The following is a 26,627-nucleotide window of genomic DNA, read 5'->3' as shown; positions in this document are numbered from 1 at the left end:
GAGCTACAGCATGTCACTGTAGAGAAACCACCTGCAGGAAGCCGATAAATAATTGTGTCTGATTGGAATATAAATTGGATCCATCAGTGTCCTCAGCAAACAGCAGACTACATGGCACATATCACCATGTGTCGTGTATACTACAATGCATGATAGTTTCAAAAATTTCAAATATTTATGAAAATAGGATATGGCCCCATGGGGATCAACAAAATCTTCCAAAATGTATTGTGTTTGCTTAGAATTCATGTAACAACGACAAAAAGAAGATGGCAAGAAAACAAATATTTTTAAAAGTCTCTCTTTGTCCCCAGAAATTTCACTCCTGCAGACTAGCAGTGGCTGGATGGATGTATCAGTGCCCCTGGGGTGATGCATTTCTATTTCCATTGCTCTTCATTGCAGCTTTTTAGCACAGCAGGAAGTGTGTTCTCTCTCAGCTTCCAAGTTTTATGTTTTTAGCCTAAGTAAATAGAAACCACCTGTTGTTCACCTCCTTGTAAATAGATTTTTTTAACCTTGATAAAACTTTGAAATGGATACCTACCTTTATTACTAAAAATTTAAATATTTTAACATAAGAATGAATGGTTTGCAAAGAGCACTTACAGTCAGTATTTTCTGGGCTCACTGCGAGGTGCTTTTTGGTTTTGGGGGGTTTTTTTGGTAGCAGGAGAATTTTAGGGGGTAAAGGAAAATACTGTATAAGCTGTGAGTCTTTTGTTACTTTTAATTTACATTGAAATAACATTCTCTTTACAGTGAAACACAGTTTAAAGTGCTGGAAATAAACCCATTTTTATGTGTGAACATCATTGTCTATGCCAGTGGTCCTCAAATATTAGCTAGCATACGTCAAAATCACCTGGAGAATTTTAAAAACTCAGATTACTGTTCCCACCTTTAGAGTTTCTGAGTCAGTGGTTCTAGGGTGAGGGCTGATAATTTGCATTTCTAACAAGTTCCTAGATGGCTCTGATGATGTTGGTCCAGGGGCCATACTTTGAAAATTGCTGGTCTATGCTTCATGTTTCTAACCATCAATTCCTCACTGTTAATTATGGGTACGTGAGTGGAAATACCCAGGTCAGAAGCCTAGAAACTGAATTGCTAAGACTAATCAAGGTTTATTCTCTCTTACCTTTGTGTTTCATTAATATTATTTTCTTACGCATATTTTTCTGCCATATTATTTCTTCTTTGAAGGACGGTTGCTAATATTTACCTTGAACTTAACTTACATCAATTATCAGACTGAGATAAAAAGAAGGTAAAAGAATTTCATGTATCATGCTTTTTTTTCCCCCCTAGAAAAGTATGAGAAGTAACTAAGTTCTCTTAACTGGTTTTCTAAAATACTCTTTGGTACAGTTTAATATGCAGGTTTTAACACATGTTGTCACCTGGGTTATTAGAATTTTGCAAGCAGTTAGGATGGATTCCCCATAGAGCATTCTATAAACGCAGTGGCAATGCGATTGAAGTTAAGTGAAAAAAATTTAAATTAGTACCAGAATTGTACTGTATGGTTATAATATCCAACACCTTTTTCAGAAATTTACAAAGTGTCATTTTCTCTGTAGAAGAAAAGATCATTAAAAAGCGCTGAGAATTTAAGACAGGGTAGATGGTTCTTTATATATTTCATTTCTGGCAGAGTGTTTATCGGATTGTCCACTGATGAGGAAATTGCCCAGGATGATGGTGACACTTATGGTTAGAGGAGAAAATATCACTCAAAAACCAAAACAGTCAGTACATTTGGAGTGGTCAGAAGGATCAGAGAGTGACATATGTGACCGCAAATAAATGCCAGGGAGTCTTCACAAGCGTGTGGGGAGTGATGATTTGGAAAAAAGATCGAGGTAGCTGGAATGTCACCAGATAGGCAAGGTGGAGAGAGACGAGGCAATCATCATTGCAAGGAACACCTGGTGGGTTCTCAAAATTGGCTAACCTGCTCCCTGCCCAGTCCTTCCTTCCCTCCTCAGGGACAAACTATGTGTCTTATCCTTTTTAATGTGGCCACAGTACCCAGCACAGCGCTGTGCAATCAGTGTTGGCTGATTTGATTTGATTATGCATGCCCCAGTTTGTATTCTGGTTTCATTATTTTCCCTACAAATAAACTGCAGGTTAAAAAAAAAAAATCAGGAATACTGTAGTTAGCATAGTAAACTCTATCTCTTGTTTTCCTTTTAGATTACATTTAGGTCTGTTTCTGCTCATCTAAAAATTTCTTATTCCTATATGAAAATACAGGCTTACCTCGTTTTATTGTTTCACCTTATTGCACTTCACAGGTAACTGCGTTTTTTGTTTTTGGGGTTTTTTTAATGAATTGAAGGTTTGTGGCAACCCTGCATTGAGCTTTCCGAGCAGCATTTGCTCGCTTCGTGTCTCTGTGTCACATTTTGGTAATTCATGCAATATTTCAGCCTTTTTCATTATTATTACATTTGTTATGATGATCTGTGATCAGTGATTTTTGCTGTTACTATTGCAAAAAGATTACGACTTGCTGAAGGCTCAGATGATGTTTAGAATTTTTTAGCAATGAAGTATGTTTTAATTAAGGTATGTACATTTTTTTTTAGACATAATGCTATTGCACACTTAATAGACTACAGCATAGTTTAAACATAGCTTTTGTATGCACTGGGAAACCAAAAACTTCTTGTGACTTGCTTTATTGAGATACTTGTTTTATTTAGATGGTCTAGAATCGAACCCATAATATCTCCGAGGTATGCCTAAAAGGAGATATTATTACATTCCAAGCTAATCACTTGGGCTATAAATTTAAACAGATAAATGCAGTTGTAAATGAAAATATCAATATAATTTCAGTTTCAATAAAATCTGAAACTTGAATCAAGTGGTACATTTGACAGCTGTGTGCCAAGGAAGTGTCACTGGGATGGGTAGGGTTGCAAGCCTGAAAGTTGAGAATGTTGATGTTGATTATTTGCTCCATCTGGCTTACGGTCAAAATAAGTACAGTAGGCAGCCAAGGTATATTCTCTTCTCAGGTAGGAAATAACTCTCAGAGAACTTGAAAGGTTAAATGCAGTAATAATGGAAAGTGATATTTTTGCATGTATATGAATTTTAACATTTATTTAAGACTGGTGATCCCTTCACATGGAATATATTATTAGTAATATATGTGACATGGACCAGAATTTTGATATACTAATCATCATTAAGAAGTTTTCTTTTTTGTAACCAAAAATCAAATATTTTTTAAGAATTAAGAAATATTTATATTTTCTTAAAATCTAAAAATGAAAGCATCATGTATATCATGTATATATTATGGATTGTGTATAGATGGACCAAAAGGCTGTGAGCCAGGCTTTTTTGGGTGTCTATTAAGTGGTAGACACCAACATTATAACGAAGTCTTTTTCTACTCCTGCCTTTGACACTGTTTTATTCTTTTTTATCTACCCATCTGGTGTCTGTATTTTATTTTAGAGGATTTCATCAAATGTATGGTAACCTTCAACTCTGCATGTATCAAATGTGAGACACTAAAAAGCTATGTTCACACATCCACACATTTCTTAGTGTCCTCTGGGATTCACTCTAGGTCATCCACTGGCCAGCTGGTTGATCCACTGGGTACCTTGAATGATGATGTCTGTTGGTCTTAGGGATGGTAATTGTTGTCCGAGAAGGACTTTCCATTTCTGGCTGGAATGCAGATGGGGCAGATATAATCTTGCATTTCTGAAGGAGAAAGAACCTAGGACAGGAAGACAGTTGCTGGAGTCTCAGTATCAGGATGCATAATTTCATTGAATCCCTCATTTTCATTCCTATACCTCCACCCTCCTGTCTGACTGATATCTCTAGTCTGGATTTTCCCTGGTCTGTAGTTCCTGCCTCTTGATGGTATGAGGGAGAGGTAAAGTAGCTCTTGTCTCTGGTTTCCCCCACCCCAACTTTCCACTTGGTCTGTTGCCCACACTTCCTGAGCTGTTCTGGGATTCTATGGGAAAATCTCTTTGCATTGCTCTGATGTCTCCCTCCGCAGGCTCCTGTGGGCTTGATGTTCCTTTACTCCTCTTTGCTAAATCATGTATCACTCTTTCAGCTGCTTTCCATATTCATATACTGTAGTCATAGGAGATTGAGTTTGAGCCTTCGGTTTTTGTTCTTGCTGTCTTAAGGGAGAATTCCTAGAAAATACAGGGTGGAAAAGTTTTCATTTTACCATCCAGAAAGTGGGAGTCTTACATCTTAAGCCTTAGCCTCTTAAGCAGTCTCCCTTTACTGTTTTTCTCTGTCCCTCATAGCTACACCAGAGCTAGAGTTTAGAAATACAGCCATATCTGTCATTTTTATGCCTCCTACATAAAAATAAGCTTTTACCTAAAATATTGATACAGCCCTCTTTACTTTACATAGGACCCCTGCCTCATTCCTGTCCTCTTCTCTCTAGCTTTTCCATGTGCCTCTTCCCCGTGCTCTGACCAAATGGAATTATTCAGACCAAATGGATTCAGAATTCAGAATATGAAATACACCTCTGCCCCTTAATAAGTTTCACTATCCCTCTTCATATATATATATATATATATATATATATATATATATATATATGGAATATGCTTTCCCCTTCTCTCTGCTTGTCAAAGCTCATCCTTTTGGATGGCATTCCTCATTCTTTCATCATTCTTCTAGGACCTTCATAGTTGTGGCTTTCTTTTTTCTCTTTTTTTTTTTTTGGCCATTTTTCTTTAAACAAATTCACTTTTTTTTTTTTCGGTACGCGGGCCTCTCACTGTTGTGGCCTCTCCCGTTGCGGAGCACAGGCTCCGGACGCGCAGGCTCAGCGGCCATGACTCACGGGCCCAGCCGCTCCGCGGCATGTGGGGTCTTCCCAGACCGGGGCACGAACCCGTGTTCCCTGCATCGGCAGGCGAACTCTCAACCACTGCGCCACCAGGGAAGCCCTAAACAAATTCACTTTTAAGAACTGGAGTAAATTGGCTTCATAAGGAAACTTTTATTCTGAAGTCAAGTGGGAGCTATCCTGTGATTTTTAGGTAGGAAGGTAAATTACTTTATCAGATTTGCATTTTAAAGCAGTCCCTATCTATAGTGTATAGAATAGTTTAGTGCATACCCTGCCTAATTTAGAGACAGTTTCTAGGACTTTTAAAGTAATTTGGGTGAGAGATGATGAAAAGCTGAACCAGAATAATTACAGCAGTAATGGAGCCGAAGTGTCAAAAGATATTAAGGAGATAGAATTAACAGAACTGGGTCAGAGATTGGGTGTGAGAAATAAAGAAAAAAAGCAAAAGGAAATTATTAGAGTTTATTTTATGTTTACTTTAGAATCTACCTGCTTTCATAGACCTTCTGATTTTCTGGGGTTGCTGACTCATCAATATTCACTTTTAATCAACCTTCAAACTTGAAATTTTTTAAAAAATTTCATTAACGGTATTTTCCTTGATGTAAAAACTGAGAAGTAAACTAGCTGAGTTGAACCATTTACTTGGTGAATCTATTACTTATATTGTGATGATGTTTATATTATCAAAAGCTTTTAATGGGTTCATTTTATACTAGTCCCTCATAGCCCTCAGTATGGAGATTTCTAGAAGGTCTGCAAGAGTCATGACATTGAACTCCATGGATCTTTTGGTCATATCAGTTCTGTGATAGCAACTGAAGATCCAGTGTGTGATCAAATTTCAAACTGAGTAAAAATAGCATGTTTCAGGTCTTAATTCCATACTGTAATTTTTCTAATCTCCTTCGCCCAACATTGCCTATCACTCATGGATTTTTGAATCATACACTGAGGTGTACAAAATTATAGCTTTTAAAAAGAATATATAAGGAATTCCCTGGCGGTCCAGTGGTTAGGACTCTTCTCTTGCACTGCAGGGAGCCCGGGTTTGATCCCTGGTCGGGGAACTAAGACCCCATAAGCTGCGCAGCGTGACCAAAATAATAATAATAATAATAGGCAAAGAGATAGATTCTATTTCTTTTTTTAAAGAATATATATATAAGTTCACCTCTCAAATTTCTATTTCTGTACAGCAGGAGAAAATTTATTTTTCCCAATTCAAAGTATTCAGTTACTTCTGGTTTAAAGTTCAGTCCTATCAGAAAAGGCCCAGTCAACTTCAGATCCTTCTCCTTCCCTTGTACATCTTTCTCCCTGAAGTGATAGTCTGGGGAGGGTTGGTGAACAAGGGTACTTACTTCCAAGGCACCATGATGCCACATCTTATGGGCCGTTAGTGCCCATCAGTGCCACTGTCTGGTAAGTGGTGAAATTTATGATGTCTGTCAGACTGGAGTTATCATAACCTGTGCTCACATATTTCTTGCTTTTTGTCCTTTCCCATATTAGCTCTAAGCATCCTTCCTGTCCTGATTTCAAATACTCTCTGGGCTCACTTGCTTTCCCTTAGAAAATCCCATATGATTCTCAGGAATTGGAAGAAAAAAATGGTTGCTCTCCCATAAGCTTTTGGTAGATGTTATGCTTTGTGAGTCCTTCTCGGGTCCAGATGCTATGAAACTCCACCCAGAGACGTAGCCTGTTAGGTCGAATCTTAGCACCTTCCCTTCCTTCCAATTCTCTTCCCAGGATTAATTCTTCTCTTTGTGGGAAAAAACACTTTCATCACTGGTCACTCTTCCCTAATCTACCATTTATGGCTTATCTTTTATGTGCTTAGTCCTTTGCTGATTTATGTAATGTGAAAACCCAATTATTACTGTTGAAATTGTTGGTTTTCAAAACAGTTTCTTTCTGCTGTGGATTAGAAGAGCCTATTTGACTTCTCAAAACCTATAATTTGAATAAACCAGAGAGCAGTGCTTACGGGAATATATCACTATTCCTTGAATGTTGGGGATAAACTAATGTGTATAAATAAGTGCAGGGTTGAAACCAGCTCAAGTGATATTTAAAATCATCTGACTTCATTTATAATATTTTCTAAGTAGGTTATAGGTTAGTGTCTTTCTGTTAAAATAGGCTCTTGACTGAAGAGTCTGTCTTTCCCCACCTACTTCTCTACATTTCTTTGATCATTTAGCACTCATTAAAAATAAATTTGTATCTCATTGAAACATTTGTATACCTCAGTGTGTAGTGTATGCAGTAACAAAAACAGTCATAATAATTTTTATATAACTGTCAGGTTACTTATAATACACTCATCAAATACTGAATTATGGTTAAAAAATTCAGGAGCAGTTTGCTGTGATACACAAAGGCAGTGCATTATATTGTCAGTAGTGAAAAAAAAATTCATCATAAACAAAAGTTTAAGACTCCATGGAGAACCAAAGTAGACCTTCTGATGTTGTTTTACTGTAACAGGATAAAAGCAATATGATGTCTATATTTTGTCTTCTATTTTTGTTTGTTTGTTTTACAGCATATTTATTATTTATTCATTTGCCGTTTTATTGAGAAATAATTGATATACATCACTGTATACGTTTAACGCATACAGCCTGATGGTTTGGTTTACATATACTGTGAAATTATTACCACAGTACGTTCAGTTAACATCCAACTTGTCATATAGATAGATACAGTAAAAAGAAAAAAATGGAAGGGGGAGTCTTCTTGTGATGAGAATTCACAGGATTAACTCACTTAACAAATTTCCTATGTATCATATAGCAGTATTAACTGTAGTCATCATGCCACGCATTACATCCTTAGTGCTTATTTATCTTGTAACTGGAAGTTTGTACCTTTTGCCACCTCTCTCCAATTCCCCCTCACCCTCCACCCTCCGCCTCTGGTAACCCCAAATCTGATCTTTTTTCAATGAGGTTTTTTCATTTGTTTTTAGATTCCACATGTAAGTGAGATGATACAATATTTGTATTTCTCTGTATGACTTATTCCACTTAGCATAATGCCTTCAAGTTTCATTCATATTGTGGCAAATAGTAGGATTTCCTCATTTTCTATGAGTGAATAACATTCCATCGTGTGTGTGTGTATAAACTTATATATCTATATTTTATATATCTATATATGTACCACAACTTATTTTTCCATTCATCCATCGATGGACACTTAGGTTTTTTTCTATGTCTTAGCTATTGTAAATAATGCTCCTATGAACACGGGGTTGCAGATATCTTTTTGAGTTAGTGTTTCTATTTCCTTTGCATATATTTCCAGAAGTAGAAATGCTAGATCATATGGTAGTTCTATTTTTAACTACTTGAGGATCCTCCATACTAATTTCCCTAGTGGCTATACCAATTTAAAATTCCACCAGTAGTACACAGGGGTTCCCTTTTCTCCATATCCATGTCAGCATTTGTTATCTCTTGTCTTTTTGATAACAGCCATTCTAACAGGCGTGAGGTGCTATCACATTGTGGTTTTAATTTGCATTTCCCTAATGACTAGTGATATTGAACATCTTTTCTTATACCTGTTGGAATTTTGTGTATTTTCTTTGGACAAATGTCTATTCAGATCCTTTGCCTATTTTTAATTGGGTTATTTGTATTTTTGGTATTGAATTGTACAATTTCTTTATATATTTTAGGTATTAATTCCTTTATCAGATTATACTGTTTGCAAATATTTTTTTCCCATTCCATGGGTTGTCTTTTCACTTTGTTGATTCCTTTTGCTGTGCAGAAGCTTTTTAGTTTGGTGTAGTCCCACTTGTTTTTTGTTTTGTTTTGTTTCTTGTGCTTTAGATGTCATATCCAAAACTTCATTCCCAAGACCCATGTCAGGGAATTTATTCCTGTGTTTGTTTCTAGGGGTTTCATGTTTTCAGGTCTTAATCCATTTTGAGTTAATTTTTTTTAAGTGGCATAAGATATGGGTCCAGTTTCATTCTTTCACATGTGACTATCTTAATTATCTCAGCAGCATTTATCGAAGTGACTGTCTTTTCTCCATTGAGTGCTCTTAGCTCTTTTGTCAAATATTAGTTGATTATATATGCATGGTTTTATTTCTAGGCTCTCAATTCTGTTCCATTGGTCTATTTATCTGTTGTTATGCTAGTACCATACTGTTTTGATGACCATAGCTTTATAGTATAGCTTGAAATCAGGAATATTGCCTTCTATTTGACCCTATTATTTTATAATTTACAAATTAGCACTGTAAAAGAAATATTATAGGATCAAATAATTAAGAGATCATTACAATTTGCAGCAGTTTTCCTTAATTAGTTAGGTCAACTACCTTTGGGTGGACAGCTAAGATTTAAGGATTTGACAAAGATACTGTTTTATAATGCTAATAAACCAATTATGATTAATGTAAATATGAAAATGTGAACTAATAATACTATTTGACATTTAACAAATATTTAGTAAGTGAAAGGCCATGTTCCAAAAGTATAAATTTATTAACTCCTCACAATAATCCCATTAATAAGTAATACTATTATTGCCATTTTACAGATGAGAAAAATCTTACACTGAGAGGAAATAAATGTTCAGTCGGTATCCACATGGATATTGAGTGGCAGAGCAGAAATTCCAACCGTATAGACTGTTCCTTAAAGAATACCTGCTGTTGCATAATAGGCCCTAAAACCCATGCTGATAAATACGAAATATAAAGTATGCCATAGTGCCTTAAATTTCTATTATTTTAAATTACTGTAAATGCATTATTAAACATACAACTGTGCTAGAGTTTCTAAGTAGCACTTTGGTAAATGTAATCTCATTAATTCTTCTGAATTAACTGAAATATAATTATTACATGAGATGACATTTATATTCATAATATTGCAGTTTAAACATCTGAAGCCAGCTTTCCTCAGATGTTTTAAGGTAAATGATATTTAAAGCTTTGGTCACAACCTTGATGACTTAAACACTCAATGGCCCTGTAGAAAATACCAAATATTGATTTACGATTGATATGATATTATTTTCAATTATATCAGTTTCTTCACTAAAAAAAACAACAACTATAATTCATACCATAATCCTACAAAATAAGTACCACACATTTCACTCATTCAACTGAGGCTAAGAGGTTAAATGCTGTGATTATTTTTATGGGAATGAATCAAGGGCAACTTTGGAGCTCAGATCCAAAATCCGGACATGATTTCACCATTCTGTTGTGTTTATTTGAACAACAGAGTCTAATGATGATTGACAAGGTTGTTTGTATCTTCTCTCATCAGGTTATTACAGAAAGTTTATCGATGAGTTTTAAATATATATATTTATATACCATGTGTCCTTTGCTTGAAAACTGTCTCCTTAAAGACACAGTTCATATGTCCACTTTTTTAAATTTAATTTTTTATTTTTTAAAAGACAGGAAAATATAAGTTTATATATACTTAATTTTAAATATATGTATAAGTTGCTTTGTAATTGTTTTATATTTCCTAATCTAGATTATAATCCTTTGAAAATCACTGATTTAACTTGAATCAGGTATCTTCTACACATGTCTGTTAGAAAGAGTAAGTAAATAAAGTGCATGGGACTTAGTTTTTAAATTCATTTATTTAGTCTGAATAGATTTTTCTGATTGCAGCTAAGTCAGAGCTACTATCTGAGCAAAGTTTCATGTGTTAGAGATGCTGGACGAGTCAAAGCACTCAGGCTTGGGATTCCTCTAGAAGGAATCCTGGTTCAAGTGAAAACGTGTTTCATGAGCTCAGCCAGAGGCTATCCCAACAAGGTCTTGAAGCCAACCAGCTGGTTTCCCATCTGTTTTCCCACCTGAGTCCCAGGAGGGGTTTGGATAGAGACTAAGGCACTGTTGACATGCATTTGGAAAATAAAGGTATTATTGTTTTTATTTTTAATACATTCCATTCTGTGTATATTTAAATAAGTTAAATGAATATATTTTCCATAATTTAATGCCTTCATCAAAAAAGAGGAATCCATGCACCGTGGAGTTTGTTGGAGGCTGTGTCATGATGGAGGCATTGCAGGCCTGGATGAGAACATCACAGCCTTAAAATTGGATGCATTCCTCTGAGTTTGGATGGCAGACAGATCTGTGGCCCCAGTGAATTAGATAGCAGGAGTCAGAGATGTGAGTAGTGTAAGAAAGCAACGAGTACAGTTTCTCCAGTCTTCAACTGCCAATACTTTCAAATTTTTTAACCTTTGCAAAATGATAACATCAACACATATTTGTTGGAAATCCATCATAGCAAATAACACTTAGATGCCATAAAATGATAATAACAGCAGACCTTTTTTCAGGGCTAACTCTGTGACAGGCACTTTACAAGTGCTGTTTTATTTATTCCTGACACAATTTTATAATGTAAGTATTATTATTACCCTTATTTTTCAGATGTGGAATCAGGTTTAGAAAGGATAAGCAACTTGTTCAGTGTCCCAGGGGTGGCAAGAAGTCTGCTGGGCCTCAAAGCCAGGTCTCCTTGACTACAGAACTCATGTTCTTCATCTTTGTGGATCCTTTAAAGTCAATTAACTGGTGCTTATAACTCACTGCCTAGGGGACAGGCACAAATCAAGCCTGGCTTGCCCTGAAATTTCTACTAGAAACCAAACAATTAATGCTATCATTGGTTGATGTGTAGATGAAGGGAAAGTGCTCAATTTTTTATATTCTAAACAGTATAAATCCTTATAAAATTAAAATTTTACAATAACACAAGCAGACTAAAATCTTGAGGAAAATGATCACCAAATAAAAGTGTCTATCTAGAAATCATGTGTTTGTTTTCTAATTCAGGAGACAGTTGTGCAAGTGATTTTTCTCACTTAATATCACTTAATATCTCACTTTAATATCTTCAGTATAAAGAAGATCATGAACATGGAGAAAGATGTAGTGTTGCTGTCATATATGTTTTTCTTATGCAACAGGATGCTTCAAATTATTTATGTCTTTCAGGACACTTAATACCACTACATATGCATTAAGATATCACTTTGTATTTTCTAAAATAAAGAAACACCCTCGTTTTCTTCTATGTTGTATTTTGGAATGTTTGTACCTAGGATACATTAAAAAAACTTAGTGGTCCCACTTTTAGGTTTTGGTCCTGTAAAAAGTACTAGTATATGAATGTGCCAAGATACAGATATAAGATGTATCTTACAAATTTAGATGCAGTGGAAACATTTTTTAAAAAATTAAATATCCTTCAACAGGGGATTGATATTATGTATAATATTACATCAAAAATAATGAGAAAATATATGCAAAATGGTTTTAGAAGTGTTATTAAAATACTGTTACATAAAAAACTGAAAAATGTAGTGATAAGTAAAATTGAGCTAGATTTGGTTACACATTCTATCATGAGTATGTGTATGTGTGTGTAATATTGTGTCATGTGGTGAAGTGTGTAGGCGTAGAAAAAATTCTAGAACTATTTATACCAAGTTATTCAAAAGTGGGTGGGGTTGCAAGTTGTGGGGAAACCTCCATTTCTCAGTTTCTACACTTCTATTTTATTTTATTTTTACAAAAACATGTATTAGTTTTGTTAGAAATAAAAAAAGCATTTTTTTACATTTTGCTTGGCACTCAGTGCTCATGACTACAAGGCTCAATTTACCTTTCCAATCTAATTTGTCACAATTTCAGGCATCCTGCCTTAATTATATAATTTACAACTGTGCCCTTGATTCCTTTTTTCCTCTGCCTTTCTGTATCTTGTCCCCTCTGTGGGGAAAGCCCTTTCCTTCACTTCCTATCTTTACGTTCCATTATGTTTACAGTTCTAATTCCAGTGCTTCTATAACACATTTTTATGTGTATGTTTCTCAGTTAATTGTCCTCCTCTATTCTCATTTCAAATTTTGCATTCTTCTATCATATCACATATTATAGTCTGCCTTGTAATAAATGTATTAATATGTCCATATGAGCCATTCATGAAATTAAAGTCTTAACTTATTTATTTCCTTACATTTAGATTACATTACATCAGTAAGTGCCTATAACATTTGAAAAATTAGTAACATTTTATTTTTGTGAAGTTTTTGAACAGTTTCATTTTTTCTTCTATCATAATCTGTTATTGGAGAGACACCTCTACTTTATGTAGATTGCCAACCTTATGGCTCATAAGCTGCTCCTCGATTCTGTATTATAATTTCTATGTAATAACTGCATTTGCTTCCTCTATTCTCTTATATAAATGCATTTCAAGAGGCTGAAATGGGATATGACAGTTCAAATAAAATAGCTTAGGCATTTGCAATTATTTCATAAAATGATGCCAAAATATTGTCACATACAGTATCTCACATGACGAATTTAATAAAGTCTTCTCAGAGAAACACACATTTTTATAGTAAGATTCTGGTATAAATCAATCCAGGTGGCTTCCTTTTACAAGGACAGGCAGATTATTTTCAATATGATAGAACCAGGGGCAAGAGAGTAAAAACTCAAACTGATTTGCAAACAGGAGCTTCCTCAGTAGTCATCCAGGAAGGGAGTTTTGCTGTGTCACAAGTGACTAGTCCCGGGTTTTGAAAAAAGAGTGAGTCATCCCCCTTTGAAACAAGAGATAAGTGGGGGAAAGAGCTGTTTAAAAATTATTTTACAACTATTTCCTTTGGAGCTATGACTCCTTAAGCTGGAATGTGATCCAGAATAACTTCCCTTTGAATCCAACATTTGTCTTAAGCATTTTTATTGCCTCTCTTTTCCCTCGTCCCATCTCACTTCTTCCCTCCCTCTGTTCAACAGATTTACACGGACTGGGCCAACCACTACCTGGCAAAATCGGGCCACAAGCGGCTGATCAAGGATTTGCAGCAAGACATTGCAGATGGAGTGCTGCTAGCAGAAATCATCCAGATCATTGGTAAGATCTGCCCTCTGAGAAAAGCCATGAAAGTTTCTGCGCCCACGCACTTTGGTAAAATACAATTTAATTTGGATGCTTAGGAACTTGGTCCATGTGTCTCTGAGATTAATGCAGCCCTCCCCGTGATTTAATTAAAATGTTTATGTGAGAATGTTTGAAAAAGGCAGTTTGGCCATACTTTTAAATGGCTAGAACTGTATCTTTACATACACTGAATTGTCAGAAATGAACGCTTCATTAAACCATATGTCTCCCATGTGTGCATTTCGTTAGCTGGAGCAACTCATATACTCTGAGATTCCTTGAAACTATATCCTGATCCAGCAGGGACAATTGTGAAAGGTTTCATGCCAGCAGTCATTTGGCACAGGCTAAGGAATTAGCAGCAACTTCCTTCTCACTCACTTTTTTTTTTATTTGCCTGATTTGTGCATATGGACCTGGCGGCTGCTAACAAGAGTGTCTTCTTGTACACGGCTTAGGAGGCAGAGTGAATGTAGCACCAGCATTTTGCTTGGTGTTTTTTTTTTTTTTCTTTTTTTCTTAGTCTCCTTTTTTTGTGTTTCACTTCATGGCTTAAGCATGTCATTCTTTTTTTCTCTCTTTTATTTTATTTCTTGGCTTTAGCAAATGAAAAAGTTGAAGATATCAATGGATGTCCTAGGAGTCAATCTCAGATGGTAAGAATCATGTTTATTCTGAATATATTGCTTGTCTTCACTTCCAGAGTTAACTGCATTTATAAATGGACTAGAAGTTTTGCATGTCTCTCTCCTTGTTTAAGAAACCATTTGATCATATTCTATCATATATATTTCTTTGGGTGCAATTTAGGAAGAAGTGATAACAACAATACAGTTGAATATGTATGACTCCTGAAGAACCAATCTCCAGGTGTTTTATCAGATTCTTGACCTTTTTTTTTTTTGTTCTGATGTCTGAATAATTTAACACTGGTCTTGGTGGCAATAAATCCCATTTCCAGTTTTAAGTGGAGCCTTTTTGTCTGAACAACTGGTTTGAAGAAAACCAAACCAAAAGAAAACCAAAGTTGCCATGTGCATTTTAAAAATATATGAATAGTATTTTCTTCGCTCATAACAAAGTCCAATGTAAACACATTGACTCTTCAATACTTTTGGAAATAACTCTAAGGGCAGGCTGCTGGAATTTTGCTGAGCAGGGACTGACTAGGAGATATGATTCATAGCCTTTTCCAGAAAGTTGTCGATCTAGAGGTCTGTCTGTCCCCCAGCCCTCTCTTATTTTTACCACTTGGTAAAGCCTAGAGTTTTATAATAAAATAATAGATTAATAAGCTGCTGAGATAAAAACCCACCCCTTTCTTAATTAAATAGCCACAACTTTATTTTATAGGACAATATGAAACCAAAATGCCTTAACTGAAGTTATGTCAGCAGATATAATCAGGAATGACAGCCAAAATCCACAAGATGAGGTTTCCTCCAAAACTCTTTTTAGCATAGAATAGGCATTTAAAATAAAAATAATGAGTACTTAATTGACAGAAACTGGAAGAATGAAAAAAATGATGAACTGTTTTGACCTACTGACCTGCTTTATTTAATGTCAGAAAACTGAAATCCAAAATAATAAAAAGAATTTATTTTTAAAGAGTGATTAACTAGCATGTCTGGGTGTGTGTGTGTGTGTGTGTGTGTGTGTTTAAGCACTCCTCTAAGGACCTACTACAATGTCATGAACTCTGTGTCGCTCTTGTGAAAAAAATCACTATAAAGAAAGATTCTCTGTAAAACATTTCAGTTTTAAGGAAACTTCCTGATCTAATTACTCTGGGCACAAAGACGACTCTATTAAAATTAATTATAGTTATTTCCTGAAGTTTTACTGGAAGTAGTTATAATACCTTTAGGCCCTGCTATAATAAAAGCTGCACGATGATGGGAAAGACATGTAACTTCTCTGAGCCTCAGCTTTCTCATCTGTAAAATGAATCTGTAAAATGAACCCTAATTATGATATGATAATAACATATAATTATGGACATTCTTTACTACCTAAACTGATACGGAAATGCAGAATAGTATTGCTACAAACTTTATAAAGAGCACATTCATGAATTAATACCTGTTAAAAGATTTTTAAGGCTTTATATTAAAAAGCTCTATAGTCCCTGAATATCATATGTTATTTCTCAAACCCAACACTGTTGGTTTTACTTTCATTATTTCAACCATAAAGAGATGTTGGATACTAAAACTCTTATGTTCTCTGCTGGCATTCCAATTTGATTCTGATTACAGTTCAATAAATAGCCAAGCTATTACTTCATGACAGATAATAAACAAATAAACCTTCAAAACTCATAACTATAGATAGAGATGCGGTCCTTAGATATTTATCTGAAACATCTGTGCCTAAAATTCTACAAATCTGAAAATATTCTCATGGGTATAAGACTCTCTTAATTTTATTACTTCCTGTTCCTTATTAGCCCCCAAATGTCATGCAACATCTAGTATACATGTTATGTTGATATTTCTGCTTCTGATTTAAAGCAAACAAACAAACAGAAAAACCAAAACCTGAGAAATGCAAATGTTATAAAATAGGTGATTTTTTTTTTTCCAGCCAAAAAGTTTTAGTCAGAATTACACTGAATTTTGAGTCACAATGTGTTGTAACCTCATTTTTTTTGATGTGGTTGAATTTCTAACCTGAAATTGGCATGCCTTCAATAAGGTGATTCAGAAGAATACATATGACACAAATGTAACTTTTTTGGCTGAATTATTTTTGCCTCTGTTCTTAAGAATTGGCGTCGGTACTATGTTATTAATGAATAAAAGTTCCAGATTTTAACTGAGACAAGAAAGTAGAAGGAAGAGAATTATGATAGCATGACTAGGCTTATAAATTTCATACATCTTTTCCAAACAGGATGTTGCCTGTTTCTTTATTGTGTAACAACCGAGCAGTGCTGTGTTAGTAACAGTGAGCACTGTCCTTACTTATAGAACTACTTGTCCAATGCTTTTTATATATCTGATTTTTCATGGCCTTTGGTTGGCGTTCATGTTTAATAACAAAAGGTAAGGTAAAACTAGGTCTGCTACTGTTTCTAGTTACAAATTGTCTTTTTTTCTTTTTTAAATTTTAAACTTGGTAACCTTTATTGGATTATTTTCAGCCTTGAGTAATAGAAGTTCTCTCATGGTACGAATGTATGGTATATTGATGAATAACAGCCAGCTATTCATATTTAGGCAATATTAACTGAGCACATAAGGCACCAGGTGTAGGGACAATTGAGGATCAGAGGAGCAAATATTCAAATAAATAATAGCAACAGTGTTGATTGGGAAGAACAAAAGGAATGTGAAGGAAGTGAGCTTGGTGTGTTCTAGAAGCAGAAGATGACTGTGGTTTGAGCACAGTAAGAGGTGATTGGAGGGGATGACGGAAGCCTGATTATGTAGGACCAAAGGAAGGGGTTTGTATGTTACTCTAAGTTGATTGAGGAGCCTTTGGAGGACTTTTAAAGCTGGGCTGTGTTGTGATTTGATGTAAATATTAAAAATGATCACCCCAGGTGCTTTCTGGGCATTGTAGAATACTTAAGTGTTGGCCTTCAGTTGGGTATGGGAGATGAAAAATACAGGGACTATGCAGTGGTCCCCGATTTTTTGGCCTGAATGAGTAAGTAGTTACCATTAAACCAGATGATTATTATGGAGGGAGAAAACAGGCTAAAAGATGAAGAAGGGAAGAGGACAAATTCAGATTTTGACAAGTAGAATTTGATGTACCCATTGGAACGTGAAGTAGGAGGTTATTGGAGGCAATTAGGCATGTGATTCTAAAGGCCAGAAGTAAGATATTGGTTAGAATATACGTACTGCGTAGATAACGGTTAAAGCCATGGCCAAGGATGAGATCTCTAGGAGGTCTGTGTAAAGTCAGAAAGAAAGAAAGCTGAGGTTCTCACACTGAGGAATACCAACATGTATGTGATAAGCAGAGGTGAAGGAGTCAGAAAAGGGTGAAAAGAATGGTGAGAAAGTGAGCCCATCACTGAGAGAGTAGATCAACAGATATGGATTGTTAATCCTTAGGATAGCTATGGTAGCTTAAGCTGTAGTACATACTCGGACTAACCCAGTGGGGCAGGGCAATGTAAGATGAGGAAAATGTGGCAGATGCTGTCAAATGCTACCTAGTCAATGGGTTGGTATACCAGAAGGCAGGAGAGTTAGTTTTGGTAATTAGACAGGCGTTAATGACCTTCATGTAAACATCTTCTGTAGAGTGATCATGTGTTCAAGAATAGCTGAGAGGTGCAGATATCCACTGAGTCTTGAATGATCTTTCCAGGACTTTCCTGTTGAAGGATGAATAAAAAATATATAGTTTGAGAGGAAGTCAAGGTGAGGGGAGTTTTTGCAAGTGCGGAAGTAGGCAGAGAAGGAGGAAGCAATAGGGAAAGGGGAGGATCCAGGGGGATGGGGAGACAAGTGACCATGCCAGATCCTCAGGGATGTGGCAGAGGAGGAAATTTGAAGTCTGTGTGGAAGATTTAATGTTGGAAAACAGTGGGGATACACTTTCCTTTCATAAGGGGATATGATTGCTTGAAGAGGTGGTATTTGTTAGTGGATTACGTAGAAATGGAAGGAATTCAAATAAATATGATAATGACTTCAGACTATTAGATAATATTACTGTGCTCTTTTTCATGTCCTTCTCTAATGGTTACCTTATAATATAAAGAAAAAACATTGATTATAGTATTTTATAGCAGATAAAGAAAATTCAACAAAAATTCTTTCAAATATCATTGGCTAAAGGGCACATATTTAACAAAAATATGAACTTGTCTTTATTAGCAGGATTATTGAGAGGTTGATGCATATTTATTCCAAGTTTCAACTGCTATCTATTGCTATCTTTCCTTAATAAGTTTGAGACCAAACTCATCCTGAAAAACACAGAACTAAGTTTGTAGGAGCTTATTCAACACTATATTTAACCTCATCCAAAGATGAAGTTACTAATGTGGATGACACCTGTTAAGTAATTTCTAGGTGGGTGGTATCAGGATTCAAAATATATGCTGCATGCCACAACTCTGGTGAGATTACATGAGGAAATAAATTAGCCAACTATAAATACCAGGAACATCCAGAATGCCCAGCAGATTAAAAATAGCAGAAAAAAAATGCCCAACATGTATTTGAAATGCAGAGGCACAAGTGCAAGGTTCTTAGACAAAAATGTAAGACACGTAGAGGAAAAGTTGTTTTGAAAACAAAATTTTCTTTATTTTAAAATAGACCATTAGAGCACTTGGCCAGTTAGCTCAGTTGGTTAGAGTGGGGTGCTAATAAACTAGGCCATGATATTTAATAATCTTCATAAATGCATGGAGGGGTTAGGAAATTTGATCATGTGAAATAGTTGCAAACCAAGAATTAGATGGTGGGGCAGAGGTGAGGGTGTGGTTCCCAGCCTGTCCTTCCTCTTCGCTGCTTCCTCCCTTCACCTCACTCTAATAGCTCGACTGGTTTTTTCAGCCACAACATTCTCCCTTCTTTTCTATCATATCATATTGTTTAAAATTTGGTGAGATGCGGATTTTGGGAAAACTTGTGCCTCTTACCCTTTTCTATTCCTAGGAGATGAAAAATTAGGTTTTAGTCTTCCCTTAATTCTCTGATTTCATGTCCCACGGGGTTATGGCTGCCACAACAATTACCATCATGGATTTCACAGGCATCTTTATTCCATTTCTATAGTTTACAGCAATCCAGACAGTGAAACTATTCTTGACAGAAAAAGTATCCTGTTCTTTTATCACCATGCTGTCCTTTTAAGTTTTAATTCTTTCAGCCACTGCTTGTTATTGCTGCCCTTTTAAAGGATCTATTTAGGTAAGATAAGAAGATGAGGCTCCTAACCAAATAGGGAAGAGATAAAATATTGGAATGCTCTAAAGGTTTAGTAAAATCTTATAAATGGCACGCTGCAGGATTCTAGCACTATGACTCAGAGGAGTGGAATATTGCTAAGTTAGTCCATTCACATGATCCCCTGCCATTTTGAAACTGTTCATCTTCTGGAATGTCTAGAAAAAGATAGCTTAATGAAGACAAATGCTTTCCTACAAATAGAGCTCTGATCTCTAAAGAAATACTAACTGAAAATCTCTACTTTGTAGTTTCCTTAATGATCATTATTTTTATTTAGGCTTATACTTCAGGAGAATAAGCATAAACTACAAGTATTAGGAAATTTATATTAAATGATTAGAGTATCACCCTGATGATTTTTAAAACTGAGTTTGTCTCTAGATGTTGCTCTGTGTACTTGTAAAGTTTGAATGAAGTAATTGAAATAACATGGGGGTGCTGAGAGTAAGTGTGTCATGTTGAAAGGACAGTGGTCACTGGAATTCTAATTCTGATTAGATGATCCAGGAAAAAGAATTCAGTAAATGCTCAGAGTTTTCACTCATTTCTGCAATGAGGAAATTAGACTGATTAAAGTCTGTTAGAACTCCGACTTGCTAGACTGATTTAATGAAACACCAAAGACCACGGTTTCTGTTCAATATTTCATCTTATAGATATACCTGGGTTTTCAATCTTTATAGCTTTTAAAACCACATTCATAGTAAAGTAAGAAAGACATTTCTTAGAATATATTACGTCTAATTTACAACGAAAAACAATATTTTTATGAAAGTTATCTGGTCTGCCATTCAGAAATTAAATAAATGCTGAAGATACAAGAATGCTTTTCTACATTAATTTTATATTATAGAATAAATAGTGTAAATGTTTTTCTTATGAGTATCAATATTTAAATTGGTTTGTGCCGTTAGTAGAAATTGAAGTTAAGTAACTCCCTTTGGGTTGGACACCAGATTCCACATACAAATTTTTTCCTTCTTTCTGGAGACAAGATATAAAATATTTCTGGTTTTGCAGGTAGTTATTAAGCTTTATTCTGTACATAAAAAATTGCAAAGGTACTTAATATTTCTACTATATATTTAAATACCAACCACTTTCTTAAACATTTAGAATGTTCTTTATCCTGATAGTTTTGACTTAAAATGCTGTAAGTTGTTTCCCACTGATAAGCCACTATCTGAGTAAGCACAAAATACCATCATACCTTGTATTAGAAAACATATTTTGTAGCAATCCTTTTGTAATTTTAGTTTTATTACCCTCACTAATCTAGTTTTTTTTTTAAAGAACTTACTGCTCCATCTTTTTCAACCCTTCTTGAAATTAGTAGAAAATTAACTGAGAAATTTAATACTCAGTACTAAAAAATATGAAATAAGAGCAGTTTTTAAAACCCTAGTTCAGAAAACCATATACTAAGATATGAAGCCATTTTAATTATGACCTATGATATTCTTAGCTTAAAAACCTATGGTGATTAAACAGTGTTTTTAAAAAATACTTCCATAGGACAGAAAAAGGAAATGAAATGGGAGAATCTTATTCACTTGATCTCAGTATAATCATTTGGCAAGTATATCTTTGATAAAATAAATTATTTGAAAATCAGTAGATGTACCCAATCTACTTGTTTTATGATATTATATTTAAATGATTTTAATATGAATTAAATTAAACTGACCTGTGTGGATAGCCGCAGACAAAATTCATGACATGTCTGGTTACACTTTGAAAAATTCTATTGCCCGTTTGATTTGTATTAGCCATGTTTCAAACATTAAAAAAATATTATGAAATCATATCATAGAAGCATCAAATTTTAGAGATGGACCTGAGAGTTCAGCCATATCAGTATCGCTTATTGATTCATCTGCAGGTTGAATGTCAGCCATCTTTATCCAGTGCTGTACTAGATGCTTTGCTTGCATTTTTCATTGAGTCATCATAGCAAACCTACTAAAGAACTTGTCTCACTGAGGCTGCCTGTGTCCCTATTTAGTAAGTGGAAGAATCAGTGTTTGGTCTCATGTCTATTTGAGTCTAGGCCAAATTGCTTTAAAACTTATTAACAAATGCATTTAAGAAAATACGGCCTGGGACTCAAGTCTTGAGATTTTGATCTCTTCCTCTTCTTCCCCCTCCCCCTCCTTCTCTTTCATCCCCGCCTCCCCTTCTTCTTTAAAGTTTGGATCCCTCTCCCCCCGCTCCAAACTTGCAATATAAATGAGGATTTTTCTTTAATATTATGCTTGTTTCTTCCATCTATGACAGGAATAAAAGCTTTGGTTAGGTTGGGAGAGGGTGTGGGCATATGAGATAATAATGATTTATAAATTTTGTGGTGAAATTATGCATTGGGAAAATAATTAATTGTTATATGTAACTTTAGTCCTATATCTAAACAGATATTATTTTAGAATGGTTTTGTAATTTCATAATAAAAGAGTAAGTTTCCTTGTTTTGTTTTGTTTTCTGAAACAAACCGAGAAGCAGGAATTATTAAAAACCTACAGAGTATATTTTCAGGTCAATGAGTACTGACATAGTATTTTATAATTTTATATTTATAATACTTTATATTGGCAATTATAGCCTATAATGAAGATTTAATGTCATCTATAATTGGCAACTAATATTAAATGATGTTCATTATTCTCTAATCACCAAGTCAGTTAAAGCAGAATATAGAATTTTAAACAAAAAATAATTTTTATCTGATAAAATTCTAATAAATTTTCCATATCTGTACCCTTATCTATCTATCTAGTCACATACACACTTCTGTTATATATGTGTTTATATAAAGCATTCCTAGTATGAAAATTTATACATACACACATGTACACACAGACATAGATACACATATGCCTAGTATGGAGCTAAGCTCTTCATAAACATCTGCAATCCTCACATAATATATTGTGTGGAAACTGCTTTCATTCTCATTTCACAGATAAGGAAGCTGAGGCTTCAGCAGAGTAAAAACTTTATTTCTAACAGTGTGTAAAACTTTAAACTATTATACTATAGTGCTTAATTAATGAACTGACTCCTTGTAGCTAACCCCAGACCAACTAAACACAAAAACAAACTGAAGAGCTAAACAAAATTTCTATCTCCTACCTCTCCCTATCCCACAGCACAAACTAACGAGATAGGAGAGGAAAACATGGGACATAGCATTCAATGACATGAAATACCTAAACTGTACCTTTCACCTCCCCTCCCCACAGACTTAACAAATCAAACCTCAGAAGGCAAGGCCTAGAGCTCTGCATGCTTACAGATCCCAGCTGACCGTTAGGCTTGCTAAAGTTTGGGGATCTACTGCTCTGCTGCACTAGTTTCCTGTGACTGCTATAACAAATTATCACAGATGTGGTGGCTTCAAACAGTAGAACTTTAATCTCCCACTGTTTGGATGCCAGAAGTCTGCAATCAGTATCACAGGGCCAAAATCAAGTCTTCAGCAGTCCTGTGCTTCCTCCAGAGGCTGTAGGGGGAATCCATTCCTTGCCCATTCCAGCTTCTGATGGCTGCCAGCGTTCCTTGGCTTGTGGCCACATCAGTCATTCTGTATGTTCATCTACCGGGAGATAAAAATGCATTGGTTAGTTGTGAAATAATTTGGAATCATTTAAACCTTATGAACTTAGAATATGGATGGAACAAATAGATTTTGCATACTCTTTCTGTCCTTCCTTTCACATGACACAATTTCATCCTTACATTCAACCACATATTTATGGAGCACCTATCTTGTGCCAGGCCTGTATCCTAACTGCCTGTCAATCATGTAGAGAGCTTGAGTCAGAAGCTGGAAATGGCTCAGTCAGAATGTCTAAATTATAGTGGTAGAAAGCATAATGTAGCAGAAATGGTGATTTCATTGGAGACTGACAGGGTTGAGTTTGAATTCTGGCTCTGCTATTTATTAATTGCGTAAACTTGTACAAAGTATGTCATTTCTAAGCCTCTACTGAATGCCCAAAATAATGTCAAATTTACCAGAGTCTATGGTAAAGATGAAAAAAGCGTTTTGCATTTGCAGTAAATAACACCCATGCTTAAAGCTGTGTATGGGGCTTCCCTGGTGGCGCAGTGGTTGAGAGTCCGCCTGCCGATGCAGGGGACACGGGTTCGTGCCCTGGTCCGGGAGGATCCCACGTGCCTCAGAGCGGCTGGGCCCGTGAGCCGTGGCCACTGAACCTGCGCATCTGGAGCATGTTCTCTGCAACGGGAGAGGCCACAACAGTGAGAGGCCCGCGTACCGCAAAACAACAACAACAACAACAACAACAACAAAAACTGTGTATGAACTCCCTTCCTGTGCTGGGTTAAGTGGTGAAGGAAAAAGTGGCTTTCAAACCATTTCCCGTGCTTCTCTTCTTGACATGTAGTGTCCAGTTCCTCACAGTGAAGCCTGTTCACCTAGTGTGTTATGAAGTTAATATTTTACAAATGACATATTAAAATTAAATACACTAAAATAGACTTTTTAAAAATCAGAGTGCATTGCAGATAGAATGGGTAGAAATTGACTTGTGAAACTTTTATTAATTTCTATCTATAAGCCTATGTATATACTGTGTGGTTATATAAAATAGATATCTTCAGTGCAACGCTGACCATTTCTTTCGCATCAGACACACCATTAGTCCCCTGAGCTCTACTATCAAGCCCAGGCCCTTAGCAAGACGTGGAAGATGTTCCACATCTAGCCCCTGTTTATCTCTATGGCCTCGTCTTCTGCTGCTAGATTTTCCAGATCTCAAGATACTTTTTCCTGGAGTCTTTCTGGCTGTTCTCTCCTCCAGCATAGTTTCTTGAAACCTACTGAAGGCCACCAGCCTTTGGAGGGGCCTGTTTTCGCATTGATAAACAAAGATGTTGTGGAGAAAGATTTAAGTGGGGTTCAACTCTTAATATTCCTGGCTATTCTGAATTCCCCAGTCCCTTAACTAATGGTGTTTCTCAACCCTGAGCAGTTCACATATTGCTCCTTCTTTGGGTTCACTTCACCCCAAATCCTGTTATTTGGTTAGCCCTTCCTAACCTTTCAGGGACTAGCTCAGGCTTCCCTTGAAGCAGAAAAAAAAAATGTGGGAGTTAATGATACAGGCTCTGTTTTTCACATATTCTCTCTGTGTATCCTTGAACATCTCAGTTTAATTCTCTGATCAACACTTTTATCATTGGAAAAATGCTATAATTATGGCAACTTCAGAAGAAGGTATCTTTGTAACCATGATAGAGAAGTCTTAGTTACTAATAACTTTCTCCTTTCCTGGTCCCTTTACCTCTGATCATGAATAGACTGTTCTGCATGCTTCTTTAGGAGTCTGTGTTTCTCTGATTATAACATTCATCACATTACATTGGAATTATCTCTCCTGTGAGACTACATATATTTTTAAGGGCTTGGACATGTCTCAATGAATAAATAATCATTATGGAGTGAATGAAAGCAAACATCTTAAGAATATTTAACCAATGCAAAAACACTGTTGCATTTTACTTTAATTCTTCAAACATTTATATTTGAAAGAGTTATATTAAAATCTTTGGCTAAAATCTATATAATTATTTGAATTTTATGATAGGATGGGGTTTTGCTCAAACTGAGCCATCGTATCTATTTATTTTTGGTTGAAATCAAATGTAATTAATGTATATAATGATACTAGCAGTGTATGTTTATCATGAAAAATAGGAAGAATCGTTAATTAAAAATAGCACAGGTCCCAAAAGAACTTACCATTGGAGAGAATGAAAGTTATGTTTGCTTTATATTCTTCTACACATTCTCTGTGTATGATTCACACAGCAGTACCTCAAACATGCCCTAACCAGGCTGCATTGTGTCTATAGAGAGAACTCAGTCTTTGAAATATTATGCCTACTACCTGTTTTACAATTATTTAACTTTTTATATTGCAGTGGTTTTAGGATCCCAGGGGGCATCAGAGCCTTTTCAGTTCCAGGCCGAATTCAGCTCTGTAAACATAATTGCAGAAAGGAAAGGCTGGCATGGTCTGTTTTCAGGCATCCTCTTGAGCAGTTGTGTGTTGCTCTAAGCTGCTCTGCTGGGCATGGCTGCTCCCCCTTCTGAAGCTTGTCTAACCTTCTCAGAATCAGACTTCTCCTGGCCATCCAAATGACACTTCTTCTTTGAAGCTTTCACCAGATCCATAGTGAAAACTGATAAATCCATTCTCTTCACTGCCTTATAGTGTTCTCTATAATTCTTTTTTGGACTGTTACGCCTTGTGTAATGGTGATTTATGAATCTTTTTTCATCTCTTCAGCTATTTTACAGCTCACAAAGCTCATAAAGGCAAAGACCTTATAGTCATTTTTACATCCTTTAACCATCTAGTAGAGCTGTTTGCCCATAATAAACAGTCAATAGTGGCTGAATGAATTGATTACTTGTTGTTAAGTGTTGGTGCCATGGTTAAAATTTAATCACAAACTGATCTCAATTGATACTAATCACACTCAGAATGTAATTTCCATTAAATATCCGTAAGTAAAAATGAAAGAAACCTATGAATAGGCAAGGCATAATTTTGTTAATATTGTGAAAGATGCCTCCAATTACATCTTCCAAAACAGATTATCCTAGTTTTGTAGTAAAAATACTAAAAGGATGGGTGGCATCAAATGTGCCACTTAAAGTTCATGAGTTCAATAATTGGGAGATTGGGATTGACATATATACACTATACACTAATATGTATACAACAGATAACTAATGAGAACCTGCTGTATAGCACAGGGAATTCCACTGTACAGTAGAAACTAACGCAACATTGTAAAACAACTATACACCAATAAAAAATAAATA

The 26,627-nt window shown here is 35.5% G+C and overlaps 1 protein-coding gene across 21 annotated transcripts in view; it reads left to right on the top strand.

The window, feature by feature from the left end:
* The window catches only part of NAV3 (neuron navigator 3), a 1,262,224-nt gene that overhangs the window by 993,396 nt on the left and 242,201 nt on the right, over positions 1–26,627 (top strand). For 20 of the 21 annotated variants that reach the window (XR_013830383.1, XM_079936021.1, XM_079936019.1 and 17 more), the window contains 2 exons: positions 13,700–13,817; positions 14,448–14,500. Coding sequence is in view for 20 of the 21 variants with exons in the window: in XM_079936021.1 (XP_079792147.1) it covers positions 13,700–13,817; positions 14,448–14,500 (171 nt within the window). In the remaining variant the exon portion in view is untranslated. Of the gene's footprint in view, positions 1–10,543; positions 10,796–13,699; positions 13,818–14,447; positions 14,501–26,627 lie in introns of all 21 variants that reach the window. The other variant, XM_079936014.1, reaches the window with a different exon arrangement.

Source organism: Stenella coeruleoalba, assembly GCF_951394435.1.
Source record: "Stenella coeruleoalba genome assembly, chromosome: 11".
Lineage (NCBI taxonomy): Eukaryota > Metazoa > Chordata > Mammalia > Artiodactyla > Delphinidae > Stenella > Stenella coeruleoalba.
Note: the sequence above shows the minus strand (reverse complement) of the source record. Positions and strands in the feature narration are given on the sequence as shown.